The following is a 17,252-nucleotide window of genomic DNA, read 5'->3' on the forward strand; positions in this document are numbered from 1 at the left end:
CAGAGGGAAAAAAAAAGAACTGTGATTAAGCAGAGAGAAGATTAGTGTCACGGAGTGCTAGTAAAAGGGAGGATGGGCTTCTTGAGGATGACGGGTGCTCTGCCTTCTCTCATCTCTGCAGAAGCTGCTCCACAACAGGGCAGCTTTGAGAGCAGAGCTCCCTAACGTTCGAGCCGTTGTAATAGTTGCTGTCCGACCAAACACAGTGCTTTCTGGGTCAAGGTCCCTATCTGCAGTTCAGTGCCACTAAGTCTTGATCCCTTATTTGGCTTTGAAATTTAGGACCAGAGCCTTAAATTGGCATTGCGGGCTGGATGGGAATTTGTCAGTCCTTTCCTGGGTTTCTGTAGCTGCGTGCCTTTAGGTTAATAAGGAGAGCAATGTAAAGATCGGTGTTAGCCTGTGCTTTCATTAATGTAAAGGTTCATAAATCTCTGAACTACAGGATGATGCTGGTGCTGTCTCTTTGAGAAATTGGCCGTTAGTAGCTATAACTAACTGGGCAGGGAGAGCTGTAATCAAAGGTAATGGACCATGAAAACCGTCTGGTTTGAAAGTGGCAAAACTGCTGTTGAGGCTTAGAGGGAAAGTGGACTGGGATGGAGAGGGAGTCTAACTGCCGCTTAATAGGATTTCCTCTGCTCTTTATTTAACTCTTCCTGTGCTAGAGGGCTTGGGAGATCCAGCTGAGTAACAGTATCCACTGGTACAGCTTCTAACACCAAAGAACAGCTAACAAGTTAAGTAAATTGATCCACGATCAGATGGATGGCCAAGCTGTGGGTCTGTAAGCTAACTGATATTAAGTGTGAGGCAGAAGATAAGTGTGGAAGACATCAGTAGATATGACATAAATGCCTGAAAGGAAGCGCTGATCAGCATGAGGAACAGTTGGAGGAACTGTGCCGTGCAGAGCTCCTACACAGAGACCCCAAGTTTCTGGGAAAGAGCTTGGTTGGAGAAGGCTGGGCTCTTCTAGTTGAAAAAAAAAGAAAAAAGAAAAAAGAAAATCGGGGGGTGAATAGGAGAAGAATTAGATGTCTGAAAGCAGGAATTTTATTTGTACTTCAAGTGGAGAGACAGTTATCTTTCTTTTTTCAGCAGGAGCAAAAGGTCAGCAATAAATCTTGAAGCGTTTCTGTTACTTCCATATTTGTTCAATGCTGTGATGTCCTGCTGCTGTGGTTAGGTGTCTTTGCCACTGTGTCATATGAATTATTCCTTTTTCTCTTGACAGTTTCGAGTGTTCACAGCTCCCTTCCACAAAGTAGGCTTCGCAGATTTCTGGTTGGCTGATCAGCTCAACAGCCTGGTCGTGATACTCATGGATCTGGAGTACATGATCTGCTTCTACAGCTTCGAGGTTCAGTGGGAGAACAATGCTGGACTTCTGGCAAATACAGGTAGGGAAGTGCTGACGCCCCTGCGAATGCTGTCAGAATGACCTGAAAAACACCAAGCAAAGCAACTTCTTAGGCATCTGTTCTGAAGAGGCCTACCAGTGACATAGGAAACTAAAATAGTTGACGTTCCTTGTAAACATGCCATTAGAGATTCTACTGTTTCTTGCTTCCATCCAGAGAAATGGCATTTCACATCAGTGCATGTTTCCTAACCCAGTTGTTTGGCCTGACTTGCATATTCGTCAAAGACTGTAGACAGAGCACTTCTTGACTGGAAAGACAAAACACTTTTCCTGGCATTGTTTTATTTGAGTCGTTTAACCATGTATTTGCTTTTAGCCTGTTGCCTAGCACGAAAGTGAGTTGTGTAAGGCCATGAACCACAGTGTTTTGTGCTGTAGCCTGGTTCTTACAGGCACCGTCACCATACCCTAAAGCAAGAGAGGATGGAGAAACTTCCTTAGTTGGTGCTGCCCCTTATTCAATTAGAGTTGGTGCTGCAACACCAGGGTTGTTGATGCTGTGCCTCTCTCCTTTCTAGTCAGAAGAGCCCCAGAGCTGGCAGACTTTGGCCTTCCAGTTGCAAAATAGTACCTGGCTCCTACTGGATCAGGCTGTTTTCTTTCTGCTTTAAGCAGTGACTGCTGGCAAATTGTGTTGTCTGATGGTTATGACACTTGCTATGAGATTGTGGTATGCTTCGATAAGCATCAGTATTTGCTTTGTTTCTCCAATCTGATCTTTCTTTTCCCTTTAAGACAGTGTTGGAATTAACTATTTATTTATTTAAAAAAAAGTTATAAAGCAACTGTGTGGATAATTGTTTGTCCTCCAAACACTGGAATAACAGCACAGTGCTTTGGAATAAATATCAGCTAATGAACCTGTCTCCATTAGTGTGAGTAGGAAACAAACATTTGCTAATCAGTGGGGTGTTTATTTTAGAGGTAGTTTCCTCTCACCCCAGTTGCTCAAGCCATGTTCAGGCTATGCCCTGTCTTCATTTAAAATATTAAAATAAGAAAGGCAAGAAAAATAAGAAAAAAAATACTGAAAGCTGTTTTTTCCTATTATAATATGCAAGAGAAGTTAAAAGTGGGTCAAGGACATCTTAGACAAAGTAGTCTTTTTGAGTTGTCCTGCTGGGTTTAGGAATGCTCTCCCATTTATGCACAAAAATTCATTCAAGAAGACCTTCTGTAATTCCATCTTTAATTTGATTATTCGCAGCACTGCCAAAAGCACAAAGTAAATTTAAAAATAGATTATTTCTAATCTTCTTGCATGTTAATTACACTGGCAGCAGTGAAAGAGTTAGAAGATTATCTGTCTGGATGTGTTATTGATGTCATGTCACCTGAATAGCTGCAAGATAGCGTAAAGGGCATCAGAATACTCTCTGAGTCTCTCGCTGTTCTGAATGTGTGTGCACGTACGTGTGCAAGTTGCAAATGTGTGCGTGCATAAGTACGAGACGTGGATGGGGCATTGTACTGCTCTGACAGAAAGGAAGACAGCAGGAGTTCTTAAACTTACTGACTCTGTATCCCTGACACTTTTTTTTCTTGCAGAAAATCAGATTTGTTACAGCTACTCCTACGGAGTGAGAGCAGTTGTCCAGTGCATCCCTGCTTGGTTGCGATTCATCCAGTGCCTGCGCCGTTACCGCGATAATAAACGGGCCTTTCATCTGGTTAATGCTGGAAAATATTCCACCACCTTCTTCGTGGTGACATTTGCAGCCCTCTACAGCACTCACAAAGGTATGGGTTACTTTGGAAAGTCATTTACCTTTCAGTCCCTGCTCCTTTTGCTTTTCAGGACATCCACTGGAAGGAACCCTGGTGGACCACCTCAGTCACTTTCTTACCGAGTTAGGTAGAGTGATAGCAATATGAAAACACAGCACTGGTTCTTTGCATTTAAATCGTTGTATGTTGGTTCTGAGTTGGTTTTCCATTGGTGGCTTTGTGCTGTGAGGAGTGGTCGTGGTGTGTACTTGTATAAATCTCCCGCGTGCAGCTTCGGTGCAGCCAGTATGTCTTACCAGGCTTTTCTGTTTAGTAGAACATCTTGGGCTAAGTCATGGGATTTTCCTCTTACGTGGGAGAAATTTAGAATTTGGCTTCGCTTTGAAGCATGAATTTGGCTTTTGGCACCTGTGAAATATCTCAGTGGAAAGTCAAAGGGCTGCCTAGCTTGCAAAGAGTATTTTAAGATCTTCCTTTGGGTATTTTTTGCATACACAGTGTACTTATAACTGTGATTCAGGAGTGTCAGAAAGAATGTTCAGGTTTCTCTCTCAAAAGGAGGAAACTGAAATAAATACCTGTCAGTTCTTGCTGTGACGGGAGGCTGGATGGGGGATGTATAAGGAAAAGGAGGATGTAGGAAATTCTTCTCCCTTGGCTTTCATGAACAACTAAAGTCAGTCTATCATTCCTTGACACAGGGATGTTCACAGTGCTGGGAAAATGTCCTCCCTGGATTTTTCTGCATGTTTTTATCCATGTTTTTTCTGCAGCTGGCAGGGAGTTGTTTCCAATCCATTTAACTGCAGATTGAGCCCTGATCCCTAAGTTCCCCATCTCCCTGGAAACGACAATTACTTGATTCTGCTCTTGTTCTGAAGGAAAAAGCTTTTAGTTTCTGCACTTCAGGCAGTCGCCCTGCCTTTCATTGTTCTGAAGTCCTAAAAGCTGTATTCTTTCATTTGAAAATATACGCCTCCTATATCTCCAGGAATTAGCAGCTACACACACTGGTGAGCAGCTACTTATCCTGAAATATGGTTGGGGCAGGGCAGGGAGAGATGTTCAAGGTATGCTTCTAGTTAACGTGCTGGTTTTGGGGAGGGGGAGCAGGGTTATTAGAAACCTTCCTGTGGCCAAGAAATGGCTGTTTTGAAGTCACACACGTAACATTTGCCAAGCCTGGCATCCTAGTGGCACAGAAACGCCCTGGTGCAAGCTGAAGGTTGGAAGTCGGGCGCTCTGCATCCAGGTGCACACACAAACCCGCCGAGGGAGCATCCCTGGCAGATGGTGTTGCAGCTCATCGCCTGGCTCCTTGTGCATCTCCTTCCTGCTGCCACATCCGCAGAGCTTGCTCCCATCTGAAGTTGCTTGCTCGGTGCCATCCTGCAGCTCCTCGCTCCCAGCCCTGCAGCCCCGGTAGTCACAGCTGCTAAGCCGCGAGATGAGACAAATACAGATTGCCTGGCTGCAGTCGGTGCTTGTATGTTTTACATGCAGTGCCTGCTTTTAGGAGGCTGATGAATGCTTCTCCCTCCTGTGGGGGCACCCTGGAAGAGCCTCCTGCGGGAAGGCTGGGGTAGGTTTGTTTGGAACAGGAGGAAAACCAGCATCTGTCAAAACGTCCTGTTTAAGAACTTGACCTCATCTTACTCCCCCTGAGGTCTGCGTCTGTGCCAGTGCTGCTGACCCCTGTTCTTGTAGCTGCCATGCACAACTGTTGTCTGCTCCTGGGATCTGGCAGGGAGTGGGCAGTAACGAGGTGTTTATGAGCCCAGCATGGGCTTGTTCCAGCTGCCGAGAGACCTTGGTGACTCCCAGCTTTGGTCTGTCCCGTTCTGTTAGTGGCAGTCGATAGCACATAGCTGCTGGTATCATGCAAAAAAAATTTGGAAGCTTCCCCCTGTTTGGAAATTACACGTTCGCACAGCTTTTGCAAATGTCATTGCGCCTGGACTGGCAGTGATTTCCAGAGTGTTGCCTGAAGACCTTGCTATGCCTTGTCAGCCCTGCTGGCTTATTCCCATGCTGCCACAAATGCACTTCCTAGTGTGCTGGATCTGTTATAACTTCTTTCTTTGGTTAAAATCTGTTAACATTTTATCTGAGCGCTTTGCGTGGATTTCCAGTTCTTTCTGAACTTGGAGTCAGATGGGCTGTTACCGAGTGTTTACGATGTTCCTGTTGGAAGCAGAAGCACTGCTCCCCCACGCTTTCTGTCTGCCTAAGTATAGCAGAGACAAACACTCATCTCTTATTTACAAAACAACTGTTGGGGCTAGAGATGTTTGCTACTAGGAACAAACGCTGCCCAAAACAAGTGTCAAATTGGTAAAGATCCTTGCTACTTGGACCTGTTCTAAATTTCAGTGTGTAATGAACCTGTTAATTGCTGTTTTAACGAGAGTTTTATTTAAACAGACTTTCGGGCCTCTGTTTGCAAGTCTATGACTTATAAGTCTGGAATGACAGCTTTCAGCTGCCAGGAAAAGAGGGTAATTTGTGGCCTTTTCTTGGGAGGTCAGGTAATGTACACCAGCCTGTTCTCCTTGGGAGTCCTGGGGAATATCACAGCCCTCTGGGGAGGGTTGTCTTCCTCCCCGGAGTTAGAACAGTGAGTAATTTGTAGTTGCTCTGTAAGTTTTCAGTTTTGTGGCTGCCAGCTGCGTGAAGATGGACTGTGTGGTTAGGAGGGTTTGTCAGCGTTGAAAGCCAGCTAATTCGTACAGAGCGCATTCATGGCGTTGTTGTGCTGTATTTTCACAGACTGGGTGGAAAACAACTTGAGCTAAACAAATGTACAAATGCCACCTTATTACGTACAGCTGATGTATGCAGCATATGCGGCACTGCCTTTTCCAAACCTGCAGTAGGTTTGTAAGGTCCCTGTCCCAGTGATACTGTAGGCTTTGGACTGGCATTTCAGTTTCCCCCAAAGATCACTGTTCAAGACCTCATATTGCTTGGGTGGTGCATTCTTTCTTCCCTTAGAGAAGCCTTTACTTTTCTTCCGTCTGATTTGGATGCAAAATGCAACTTTCTCTGCTTTTTGCAGTTGTAACGATAGACCCAGTAGATACCAAAGTAAATCCTGTTGTGTCTTGTCTCCCAAACTGGCACTCTCGCAGTGCTGGAATCCAGCTTGTTTACAGAGCTCCCTCCAAGCTATCATCTCCTGAATTAGTGACACTTAAGCGAGAGCCCTGTACCGTGGGACTCGAGCAGGCAGCGGCTGCGTGCACGAGCGCTAACTCGAGCCATCCGCTTCGCTGCCAGCTCAGGAACACGACCGCGTTTCGGGGAAGACAGCGGGAACCAAAGGGCAACTGTTGCTAAGCTCCCAAAGGAAGAATTCTCAGTATTTTTATATCACTCAAAGGAATGGGAAGCAAAGGCCGTGTTCTGTAAATATAGTCCTCCGGGATATGTTTGCCCAGGCAAATAAGGCAGATCTGTAACTCTAAGCGACCCAGCAATTGCAGCCTGTGCCTCCCTGCCTGGCCACGGCGCGGCAGAGCAGTCACCCGGCTCTTCCTCCCCTTTCTCTGCCTTTTAGCACTGGCAATGCTCAGTGGCTTTACCCAGAGCTGGCCTGCTGAACGTTACTTTGCTTTAGGTAATCCATATGGAAACCTGGGCGCCTCTGGGGAAACAAGCGATTAAGTCCTAATGCTTCAGATCCAGTGGTTGTATTTAGGAGTTTGGCTCCTACCATAGCACGTTGAGAAGCCGTGCAACTGGAGTTGTGTTGTGCTAGGAGAGTGCTGGTTGCTTCTTGAGCATCGTGTGAGACACGTGCACTCATTTTGTTCTTTGTAAAATACGCCTCTTTGCTTCTTTCTACTGCTTCTCATTTTTCTTGTCTCGATGCTTTTTGCTCCCGTGGTGTCATCTGAAATATCTGGCTCGTGTAGAATACAGATTTGGCTTCCGTGCTTGAATAACTAAGCTTCTTCAAGTGTTCCCATCATTTTCTTGTTTTGTGTGATTTGCAGTTGGTATGAGCATCTGTGTAGCTTACCTTGACTTTTCAAGAACATGTCAGTGAGCTCAAGTACAGCTGCTGGCTTGGAATTGGCTATATGGGATTTTATCCTTTAACCGAGGGAAAGATGTAGTGGTTTATGTAAAGCTTTCATCGTCAGTGTGATTCACACACCTTATTCCATGAAATCATTGTGGCGTGGGTGGTACCCAGCTGTTTAATGACCTCTGATTTAATCCAAAGTTAACCCGTGTGTCCTGGGAATTTGTGCAAGTGTCTCTTCTTCCGTACCACTCCCACACACTTAATAGATACCCCAAATAAGAGTGCTGGACGTGAGCTGCCATCAGCTTGGAAAAGCAGTGGAGAGCTCCCGGTCTAAGACAATTTAACTGCCACACGCTTTCTCGTTAAACAGTCCAGGACACTGACAGTACCTACATGGGGCTGTTTCTGTAGCGCAGTGCTTCCACCTGCGTTCTCAGCATCGCTTCAGAAACAGCCATCCTGCTGCAGTGATGTGTAATGGTCGTTGTGTCTTTGCTTCTGTGTTGTTTTTTTGTTTGTTTGTTTGTTTGTTTTAAGCTAGCATAAATGAAAACTGTGAAAGTCATTGTCTTACCTAGGAATAAAGATGTGACCTGACAAGGCAGGAGCCATCGCTAGATTAATGGGCTTTTGCAGGAAGGTGTTGGACCGTCTCTTACTCACGGAGAGGTTCAAGCAGGCCTGAACAGATGAAGATGAATGGGAAACGTGCTGCTGTTTGGAAACCTAGCGGAAGACTCCAGGGCTGTTTCAGGTCTCACAGCTGCCCCCCACTCCTCGTTAATCACGATGGTTTAAGCGGTTCCCAGCAGTTGTGCCGGGTGGCGTCGCTGGCTTCACGCTGGAATGGATCGCTGGTTCTCCCACGGTCGGTCCCACCACAGCACAACTGTGCCGTCCATCACCAGGATGGATGGATGGATGGGTGGAGGGGGGAGAGGATGGTGGCAACACTGAACATTACTGGCAGCTGCTGGAGGATACCTGACTGCATCTTAGCCCTGCTGTCCTCTGCCTGCTGAAGTGATGGTGCCTGGGGTGGGCTATGTCACTTAGCCCTTGTTGCCACCACGTTAGAAACTGCAGGATGCAACCCCCTGGAGTGAATTCCTTGGCAGGGGACCCATAGTTAACTGTGATCCTAAGTGGTTACAGCATGAGACAAGAACAAGGTGTTGTGAGAGCTGGGACTAAAGCAAGTTTTAGAGAAATCAGACATTGGTGCAGAAGCTAACGGTACCTCAGGTGTGAAATGAGTGGGGAGAATTGGCAAGGCAAAATAAAAGGGCATTTGGAGTTCAAGTGCAAATTTTTAGTGGGAAAAAATACTATTACTCATGGAAGGGTGAAAAGACTTTTTCACGGAAGGGTGAAACCAACAAACAGCATTTGTGAGATCCTGTTCCCCGGTTATTCCTTGTGTATCGGTACAAGAGCTCTCCTTGTTGGAACAGCTGTCAGCGCTGTGGCAAGCCAGATCGTTTGATTTAGGTGTCACAAGAGCCGTACAGGGTGCTTAAGTTGTCCTCTTGAAGTAAAACAAACTTTGTAATGGGATTAACTGTCTTCTTTCTTAGCAGTGGCTGCTTTGTGCAGCTTGCCTTAGCACGGCACACTGGCAGCTCCGTCAGGGTGATTATTTGGAGCCAAAGTGTACAATGTCTTGTCACATTGCTGTGAGCTAGGATGCATTTTTGTCTGAAACCCTGTCATCCCATGCCCAGGAGGCCTTCGGTAACGAGTTGTGTTCATTAGCCAGTCTTTCAGATCCTTTCCGTTGTCGGAGTGGTGGCAGTGTCATTAGCGGAGAATTTGAGGCGTTGCTGTGGGCAAACATTTCCGTCCTGGCCTCCGACCCCATCCCAGCTCTGCCGAGGATCGCTGCGGCACCGTGAGCGAGCCTGACTCCCAACACTGCCTTGTCGGCTCCTCTAATTGCTCAGCCAGGGCTGCAGGTACCTGGGGACGGAGCAGGGACGCGCGAGGAGCACCCCAAGGCTCCCACCCGAGTGGGCCGGGCGCGATGCCTGCGCTCAGCGAGGGCGGGCTCGTTTCTAGGCAGAGTGCTTTCGGGAGCTGCCACGGCCCCCTGAATGTCAGCACAAATGAGGCGTGAAATCCCACAGGGAAATTTTCCAATGCTTTGTAGGCCTCTAAATGTCAAGTGGGATGCTTCCCTCTGCCAGCAGCCGAGCTGTGGGGGGGAGGCACCTCGGCACCCTACCAGGAGAATGATTCATTCATGTGGTTCCGAAACCTGCAGCTGTGAGGTGCGTTTCCATGGCTGGGGCTTTGCAAGGGGACTACCAGTGCCATTTATATCGCTTAATGCAGCTTTGAGTTAATGGTGACTGGAGAAGCGAGAACGCTAATGAATAAGGTGTAAGTAGAAAGGATGGCCTACCCGTACCTCATTTCATGGGCACTTAAGAGGGGGAAGCCTGGCTTTTTTTTATTTAATGGAACGTATTAGAAGAAGCAACTGACTGCATCACAAGCAATTCACCTTCCAAATGAATGCAGGCCTGGAGTTCTCTGGTGCTGCAGAAATCTAGGAAATGCAATAATTCATCTTTTTTTTTTTTCCTTTATCACTTTTGCGTTTTGAAGGAATCTCTTTGGGGATCTCAAAGCACTATAGAGGTACCAGATGACATCGTGCCCCGATCCCTATATTGTCCAGTGAAGGCCCTGATTATCACACAAATTATTTTTGATTGTGAATCCAGACATTCTTACTAGCGAGACCGCTGGCAAATGGTTAGATTGGAAACCCCATCCTCCTCAAGGTAGCTGTTAAACAACCCCCAGTATCACTTCTCAAATGTGAGAGAAGATGCTGGAGGAAGAATCTGATCGAATCTGTCAGCAGGGAATGATATGCGTCCTCCAGTTTGCAATTAAATCACGTTTCTTTTGCTTGTGAGATACAAGCAATGAAATTACTCTGTCTTTAAATCAGACACAGTTGCATTTCCTACAATGCAAACTAGCAGAGCGTTTTTTTTAGTGAAAACAGGATTTAGGGATTTCCCTGTTTTACAAATGCATAATCTAAAATAGAAGAAGAAACGAGAGGTTGTCTCCTGACAGCTCTTCGCTGTGCTATCTTTTGCTACTTTGCTTTAAATTGTGCCTCGAGGCTATGGGAGAGGTTTGCAGAATCTAAGAAGGTTGTTCATACGAAATGGTTGGTGTTTGACAAAGCCTGTCAGTGCACAATGGCGAGTCCTTGTGCTCCTTGCGGTTATTTGCCTTTTTCCTGCATTAAGTCCACTGTCATGTCGTGTCTCTGCCATTGATCCGCATGAAATAGAGGTGCATGCAGGCTGGGGGGAAAGGGAGCAGTACTGCTATCCCTTCGTTAACAGTTATAATTACCGAGGGATCAGTCAGGCTGCGTTTCAAGCCATGAGGTTGTGAGATAAGTGCTTTGGGGTGCCGTTCTGGTGGCAGTTCTTGGGGAGGTAAGTCACTTTCAGCCTTCGCGCTCCTCCCTTTGTGTGCTGGGATGGATTTAAGAGGCACGCATCATCCGCAGCCTCACTGGTAACAGAAAGTACATGCTCAGTTTTCTAGTATCTCTCGCCTAGCACACTGTAAATACGTATTTTTTGTTGTTGTTGTTGTTTAGGTTCTGCTTAAATCTGCAATCGAAAGGGTAGCCATCAAAGGAGACTGAATTTGGCGTGCTTTGATCAAGAGGTTTTTAATTCACGCTGGAGGCGGAGCTGCTCTGGTATACTCAGCGTTGTATCGTGTAGCAGGGCTTACCTGCTATGTTTCCTGATAACCTCAGACTTCTTACAGCTTTTATCACAGCTTTCACCATCAGCAAAAACCACAGCCGGCTGCAGCGGCTGACACACCAGGAGTGCTTATCAAGGGCCATTGTGCTCTTATCCAGGTCTTCAATAATACATGGCATTGATTTTTGCTGTGTTGAATACTATATAGTGTTTACATTCCCCGGAATAATTCAGCAGGGTAAACAGATAGTATTCTTTGGAAGTAAAGTCAATATTAACTGCATTCAGGATAGTATTTGCTGTCTATCTTTGATGGAAAGCGACCTTTCTCTTGCCTGTGTTTGGAAGGGGCTATAATTTCTGCACAGTATTGTTCTCTCAAAATGCTAGTCAGATACTGTGTCCCCTGTGGCTGGTTTTGGTATCGAAGATATTTGTCTATCAGCAATTTTTTCACGCAGTAAATTCTGTTGCTGCATGTGCCTTTGGCTGTTTTCCTGGTCTGTGGCCATTCACAGCTTCAGTTCAAAGGTTGAAGCCTTCCATTATTCATCCAGTTGACCTTCTGGGGCAATTTGTGGGTGTGTTTGTGCAGAATATCTACCGGAATTGCCTTTTACAGGGTAAGCTGAGGATGCTAATGACAATTTTGCCCGCAGTGAAGGTTGCAAGTGGTCCCTGGAGCGTGCTGCTTCCCATCGTCTGCAGCAGGTGGGGATGGCGTGGGTGCTGTGGCAGGACGGTGAACTCGAATAGCCTCGACACAGCTGAACACCTCCGACCTGCAGACATGCTAATCTGAACATGCATTGAAATCTGCCCTCCACAGGGGCTAAACCTGCACCTGCAGCGTTACGTGCCGTGGTTTTGTGCTGATGGTGTGCTGTCCTGCCTGGGCCGTTTTGAATAACCGTGCGGCTGGGGAAGTTGCTACGTGGCGGTGCCTGCTGGAGCCTCTGGTACAAAGGTCCTTGTGCACCTCCGACTCGGTGGGCTGGCACTTGTCCTGCAGAAGGCTTACTGCAGTCCGTAGCATTTTAAAAAGTTGGGTCTTTTTCACTTCTTGGAAGTGCTGAGATCTACCAGATGTCCAGCACGCTTCTGTTGTCCGCGAGACTCTCCAGTGGTGTTTTTGGTGGGTTTTGGCACATCATTAAACAAATTAAAAAATGGGATGAAACAGTTCCTGTTTAAATAGACCCTGACATCATCATATGTATACACAGCAACGTATTGCAACTCCAGAACGGGCGGGCAGTAGATGGAGCCTCTGGGCAGAATATGAATGCCTTGATTTCCTAACCCCCTGAGCAGCGCTGAAGAAGGCCACTAGGACCAGCCAGTGGAGATTGAGATATAATTGCTTGCCTAGAGCAGTAACATATTTCTGTACGCCAGCTGAATACCAATGAGGACAGAAGGAAGGAAGGTATCAAACAGAATTGCAGGCAGGAGGAAAAAGAAGATAAGTGATTAAAGGAAGGGACTCAAAGGCCAAGGATGAAGACAGTAGGCTTGTTCTGATGAGAGCGTTTTACCAGGGAGCGATCTGGTTTTGTAATGAAGTTTTTCAGGAGCTGAATGCAGTGCAGAGCGGGTGGGTGAGAAAACAGGCAAGAGCAAGGGGCATGCAGCGTCACCACAGACGCCAGTGGAAAGACGGGCTGAGAAAGGGAGCTGGAGCCAGGATAGCCTAACTGGAAGCAACCACGTCCTTTTGCATTTGGTGAAGTTGATGCTGCAAGATTTCTTACTTGGGACTTTTTCTTCCTGGCACTCCTCTTTTTGGGAATTGCACACAATCACTTGTCAGGCAATTTAGGCTTAAGCTGCATGAATGTTTTTAATCACCTTCCTAGCTGGCAACTTAGCATATGGTTTTGTTAGCTCTGGTTACGCACACTTTGCCCCTTACATACTTTGAGATGAGGTTCTGGGGCCAGACCATCCCCTCCGTGAGCAGAGAGCAGGAAAACACCAAGGAGCATCCCAGCGATGCTTGGCTGTCCTTCAGCACTGCAGGGCATGGCCGTGGATGGTACTGCCAGCACTGCCTTCCACATCTCTCCGAAGGTGTGCAGCTTCAGTTTATTTTAATTCTGTCCTTAAAAAACAAACAAACAAACCACAAACCAGCAGGAGCCAAGCTTCAAGCCTAAGCTGCCTGTAGGAAGTATGAAGCCTCCGGGGTAGTTTGGAGCATTTTAGATGGTTTAAAGCACTTAACCCCTTAACTGCCTCTCTGAATTATTGTTTAGGATCTGGTAGGGGAACTGAACATGGAGATCTAATGAGCTAAAAATAACGGAGGAAAGCACAGCCTTAGCGTCTGAGTCACAGAACATCAGCATCTGCCTTTTCTTTCTTATGAAATGACGTAGGGGAGGCTTTGGAGGAGCTGATGGGGGAGGATGAAATCTTGCAGTAGAGCCCTAATTGCTAAGCCTCAGCCTGAGTCCTGTTTTGTGGGCAACTGCTCTTTGAGAAGGAACAGGAGAGGAGGTTTTAGCAGCAGCATTTACGTAGCTGGGCATCGGAGCCCGTGCGGCACACGACGTCCGTACCGTGCTCTGCAGCAGCAGGGTTAGGCAGTGGGGTCTGACTGAGCTGCAGGGAGCGGAGGGCTGCAGTGCAAACACTTCTGGCCTTGCACGAAAGCAGGAAGGCTGGTCAAGGCTGTAAAGCTGAAGCGAACCTCTCATCCTTTTCCTCTGCTGATTTGAAGCTTGGCTGCCGATAGGCTTTGCTGCATAAGTGGTTTTAATAGGTTTGCTTTAGGGGATGTGTTTTGCAAAGGGAATGTGTGTGTGTATTTGACCTATATCCTGCACGTCGTGTCCAGGGAGCCTGAAAGGCATAATGGGAAGAATGTGCTCTTACACGATGCCTCTCGTTTTCACCTCCATTAATTTTATCGGATTGCTGCAGCACGTTTATATCACAGTTGTTAAAAAACAGAAAGAGAAGGAGAGAGCAAATTGCCCTGTTGTTCTGTGTGAGATCGGCTTCAGGGATTCTCTTGGTTTAAAGCCACGTATGTGGAAAACAACGCTGTCAGTATGGCATCGGTTTTGTACTGGAAACATTATTGGCTTTTTTTTTGTATTGGAAGTGCTGCTGGCTTTGTTAGGAGGAATCGGAGGACGGGCAATCTCAGCCGCCGCGCAGAAAAGACTGCTAACGGCACAGAGATGCCGAGTGTCTCAGCCTGGCGAAGCATCGTAATCTTCTGTTTGTATGAACTTTATGACCCAGATTTGCTAAATGAAAGCAAACAAAATGATCAGATCTGTTTGTTTTTTGCCCAGCTGACTGATGTAAGGAAATGTAGCTGAATTGAGAGAGCAGTGCAGCCCTTTCAGGTGGCAGCAGGGAGCAGCTTATTTACAAAAACATATCCACAGGTGAACAAACCTTGGTCCCCCTGGCGTGTGTCACACAAGACCGAGCTCTGTAAGGATATTCAGAACTCTTTGTGATTTATACGTACACGTATTGCTTTCTTTTTGCTTATTTTCCCTGTCACCACAACCTCTGAAATAGCTAGTGGAATTCCTGTCCTGTCCATTTCCTTTCAGGCTGTTAGAGCATTAATTTACCGTTCGCATTTGTGCAAAGTCAAATACACTCTAACAAAACCCTTCTAACTGAGCATTGCCTCGTTGCTTTATCCTTTATACAGGCCCGTGTCCTTTGTGAAACACGGCCCTCAGCTTCCACCTGCTGTTCAGAGTTAGAATGACAGGTCTGCCACAAGTTGCAAGGAAATGAAAATGTTAATGCACATTTCAATTCCAAGTGCAAAACGTTGAATGAGTTTAAAGTGCAATTTAAATTACAGTATAAAGCTGGTCCTGGTAAGCCTTTCAGCTGGTTTCAGGTGAGCTAGCCTGGTTTTCTCAGAAGGTGAATAAAAGGGGTGTTACTTTCCCTGGTGGAGTCAGCCAATTTATCACTGTTTTAAGAAGCAATCTGCTTTAAGATGTACAGAAGTGTGCTGTTCTTCTCTTTTGCAGCTAAAAACCACAGTGACACCCAAGTGTTCTTCTACCTGTGGATTATCTTCTATTTCATCAGCTCTTGCTACACGCTCATTTGGGACCTGAAGATGGACTGGGGTCTCTTTGACAAAAATGCTGGTGAAAATACCTTTCTCCGAGAAGGAATTGTCTACCCACAGAAAGTGCGTATACGGCCTGCTCTCCTGCTAGAGAAAGCCTTTAGCCTTTTAACAAAACCTGAGCGTAGAGCATGTTGCAGTTGGCTACCTCATGCTTCCTGAATGCTGTGCACCAGGGTTTTCTAGCAGCAGAGTTCATTACTTCAAAGCGATCGTTTCACACCGTTCACGTTTCTGGTGGTTGAGACGCAGTTCCTCTGTCTTTATGCCGCCTCTGTAACAAGATAGTTGTGTCTGCAATTAGAAGCTATGCAAATGTAAACCAACTTTCAAGCAGCTCTTACCACAGCTGTATGAAGCTTTTGCATAGACCACTGGCTGGTTTTGTTGCTGAATTGCAGGTGCTGTTCAGTGGTGCTTTCCAAGGCCACCGTAAATGGCCCGTGAAACTCACTTTTACCCGTATTCTGTCATGTTTCTTCCAAGTTTAATAGAGGCACATGAGTATGTGGAAAATGCTGAGGGTTTGCAGCAAATTTAACTTTACTAGAGTCTTTTGTCCAGGAACGAAAAGTGTAGGAAGTGCAATAAGTGTTATTGTATCATTCCTGTAGGTATTCAGCAAGCAGTGTAGGATGTAATTCCTCTCTACGTGAAAGCTACAAAGTTGATTTAGAAGTTTAAGCACGCAGGCCTGCCTCTTTCTGAAGGCCTGAATAGATCTGTCTTCTGTGCAGACCATGCTAGGTGACCTGTCCTGTTTGTCTGTCCTGTTCTTCAGGCATACTACTATTGTGCCATTGTAGAGGACGTGATCCTGCGTTTTGCGTGGACCATCCAGATCTCCCTCACCTCCATGCAAATCTTTCCGTATGCTGGGGACATCATTTCTACTGTTTTTGCCCCACTTGAGGTTTTCAGGTAAGGCTGCTTGACTCAACAGTTTGTTTCTATTTTTAATTATTTGTATAATGCCAGCACAGTGGGCAGTATTGTGCTCATGTATGTGGAAGATATACGTCCTTAGAACTGAAGATAAAGTCTTACAGGAACATTTAATCTGAACAGGGTGCTGAGCCAAGGAAGCTGTACAGGGGTCCTCAGGAATATGTGGCTGGGTCCTTCTCACTGCATTTGTCATTTACTCTGAACCTAGACCTGATTTAGAGGGTTTTGCAATTAATAAATCTCTCCTTAAAATTATGTTATTGGCAGAAGCATTTGAAATTTCACCTGATTTTACGTTTACAATTATTCTCAAATTCCTGCTTTTTTTCCAAACACTAATGTGGATCATTGGTTTGGACCCTGCAAGGTTTCAGGGCTCTTTACACACTCTTACTCTAGCTGGAGACCCCCACAGCTTCTTGAGATGAATTAAAAAAAAAAAACTGAAGCTGAACCTCACTCATGTATGTGGCAGAGGTTGCCATATATTTTCCCTTTCACTTGTAATGCCTGCTGCCTCCATGCTCTCTGGACCAGGGCTGTCATCGTTAGGACAATGAATGAGCCTTCCAGATCTGTTGTTCTCCGGGGAGCTGGGAAGATGTTGGAGCAGGTGCTGCTGTTAGTCATTTGCTGTTTCTCGGTACCCCAGGCACGTTCCCAGAGGCACTTTGTGATCAGTGGCAGCGGTCAGTGCTGTGTATCAGTGCTATCTGGGTGCGTGGATCAGTGCTTCGACAAACACGGGCGCTGCCCGTACGAGTGGGACTGCAGTGACAAATTTCACTTTTTCTCCCTGCAGGCGGTTTGTGTGGAACTTCTTCCGTCTGGAGAACGAGCACCTGAACAACTGTGGGGAGTTCCGTGCCGTGAGGGACATCTCCGTGGCACCGCTCAACGCCGATGACCTGACGCTCTTGGATCAGATGATGGACCAGGAGGATGGTGTACGAAATCGCCGTAAGAACAAACAGTGGAAGCGCAGCCAGAGCATATCCTTGCGCAGACCTCGTCTTGCTTCACAGTACGTTTCTCCTTTCCTCCAGCGCAACAAACCAAATCATGTTGGAGCTGTTGCTTTGTGGCTGTTTATGGACTGGGTAATCGTGCTAAGACCTCAGCTGAAGCAGTCCTTCAAAGGGTGGACAGGTCTGATTAGTAAACGAATATGCTTCTGCTGGAGGGTTGATCCATCTTTTACGCTGTCTTTGGGTTCTGTTAAACCACTGGAAAAGGTAGTTCTGT

At 46.4% G+C, this 17,252-nt stretch overlaps 1 protein-coding gene across 1 annotated transcript in view; it reads left to right on the forward strand.

Moving 5' to 3' along the window:
- XPR1 (xenotropic and polytropic retrovirus receptor 1) overlaps positions 1-17,252 on the forward strand; it is a 100,059-nt gene that overhangs the window by 81,861 nt on the left and 946 nt on the right. Inside the window, exons 10-14 of the mRNA XM_080601988.1 lie at positions 1,238-1,403; positions 2,975-3,166; positions 14,956-15,122; positions 15,841-15,980; positions 16,810-17,031. Coding sequence (XP_080458114.1) covers positions 1,238-1,403; positions 2,975-3,166; positions 14,956-15,122; positions 15,841-15,980; positions 16,810-17,031 — 887 coding nt within the window. The remainder of the gene's footprint in view (positions 1-1,237; positions 1,404-2,974; positions 3,167-14,955; positions 15,123-15,840; positions 15,981-16,809; positions 17,032-17,252) is intronic.

Source organism: Anser brachyrhynchus (assembly GCF_964034855.1).
Source record: "Anser brachyrhynchus genome assembly, chromosome: 8".
NCBI classification, from domain to species: Eukaryota; Metazoa; Chordata; class Aves; order Anseriformes; family Anatidae; genus Anser; species Anser brachyrhynchus.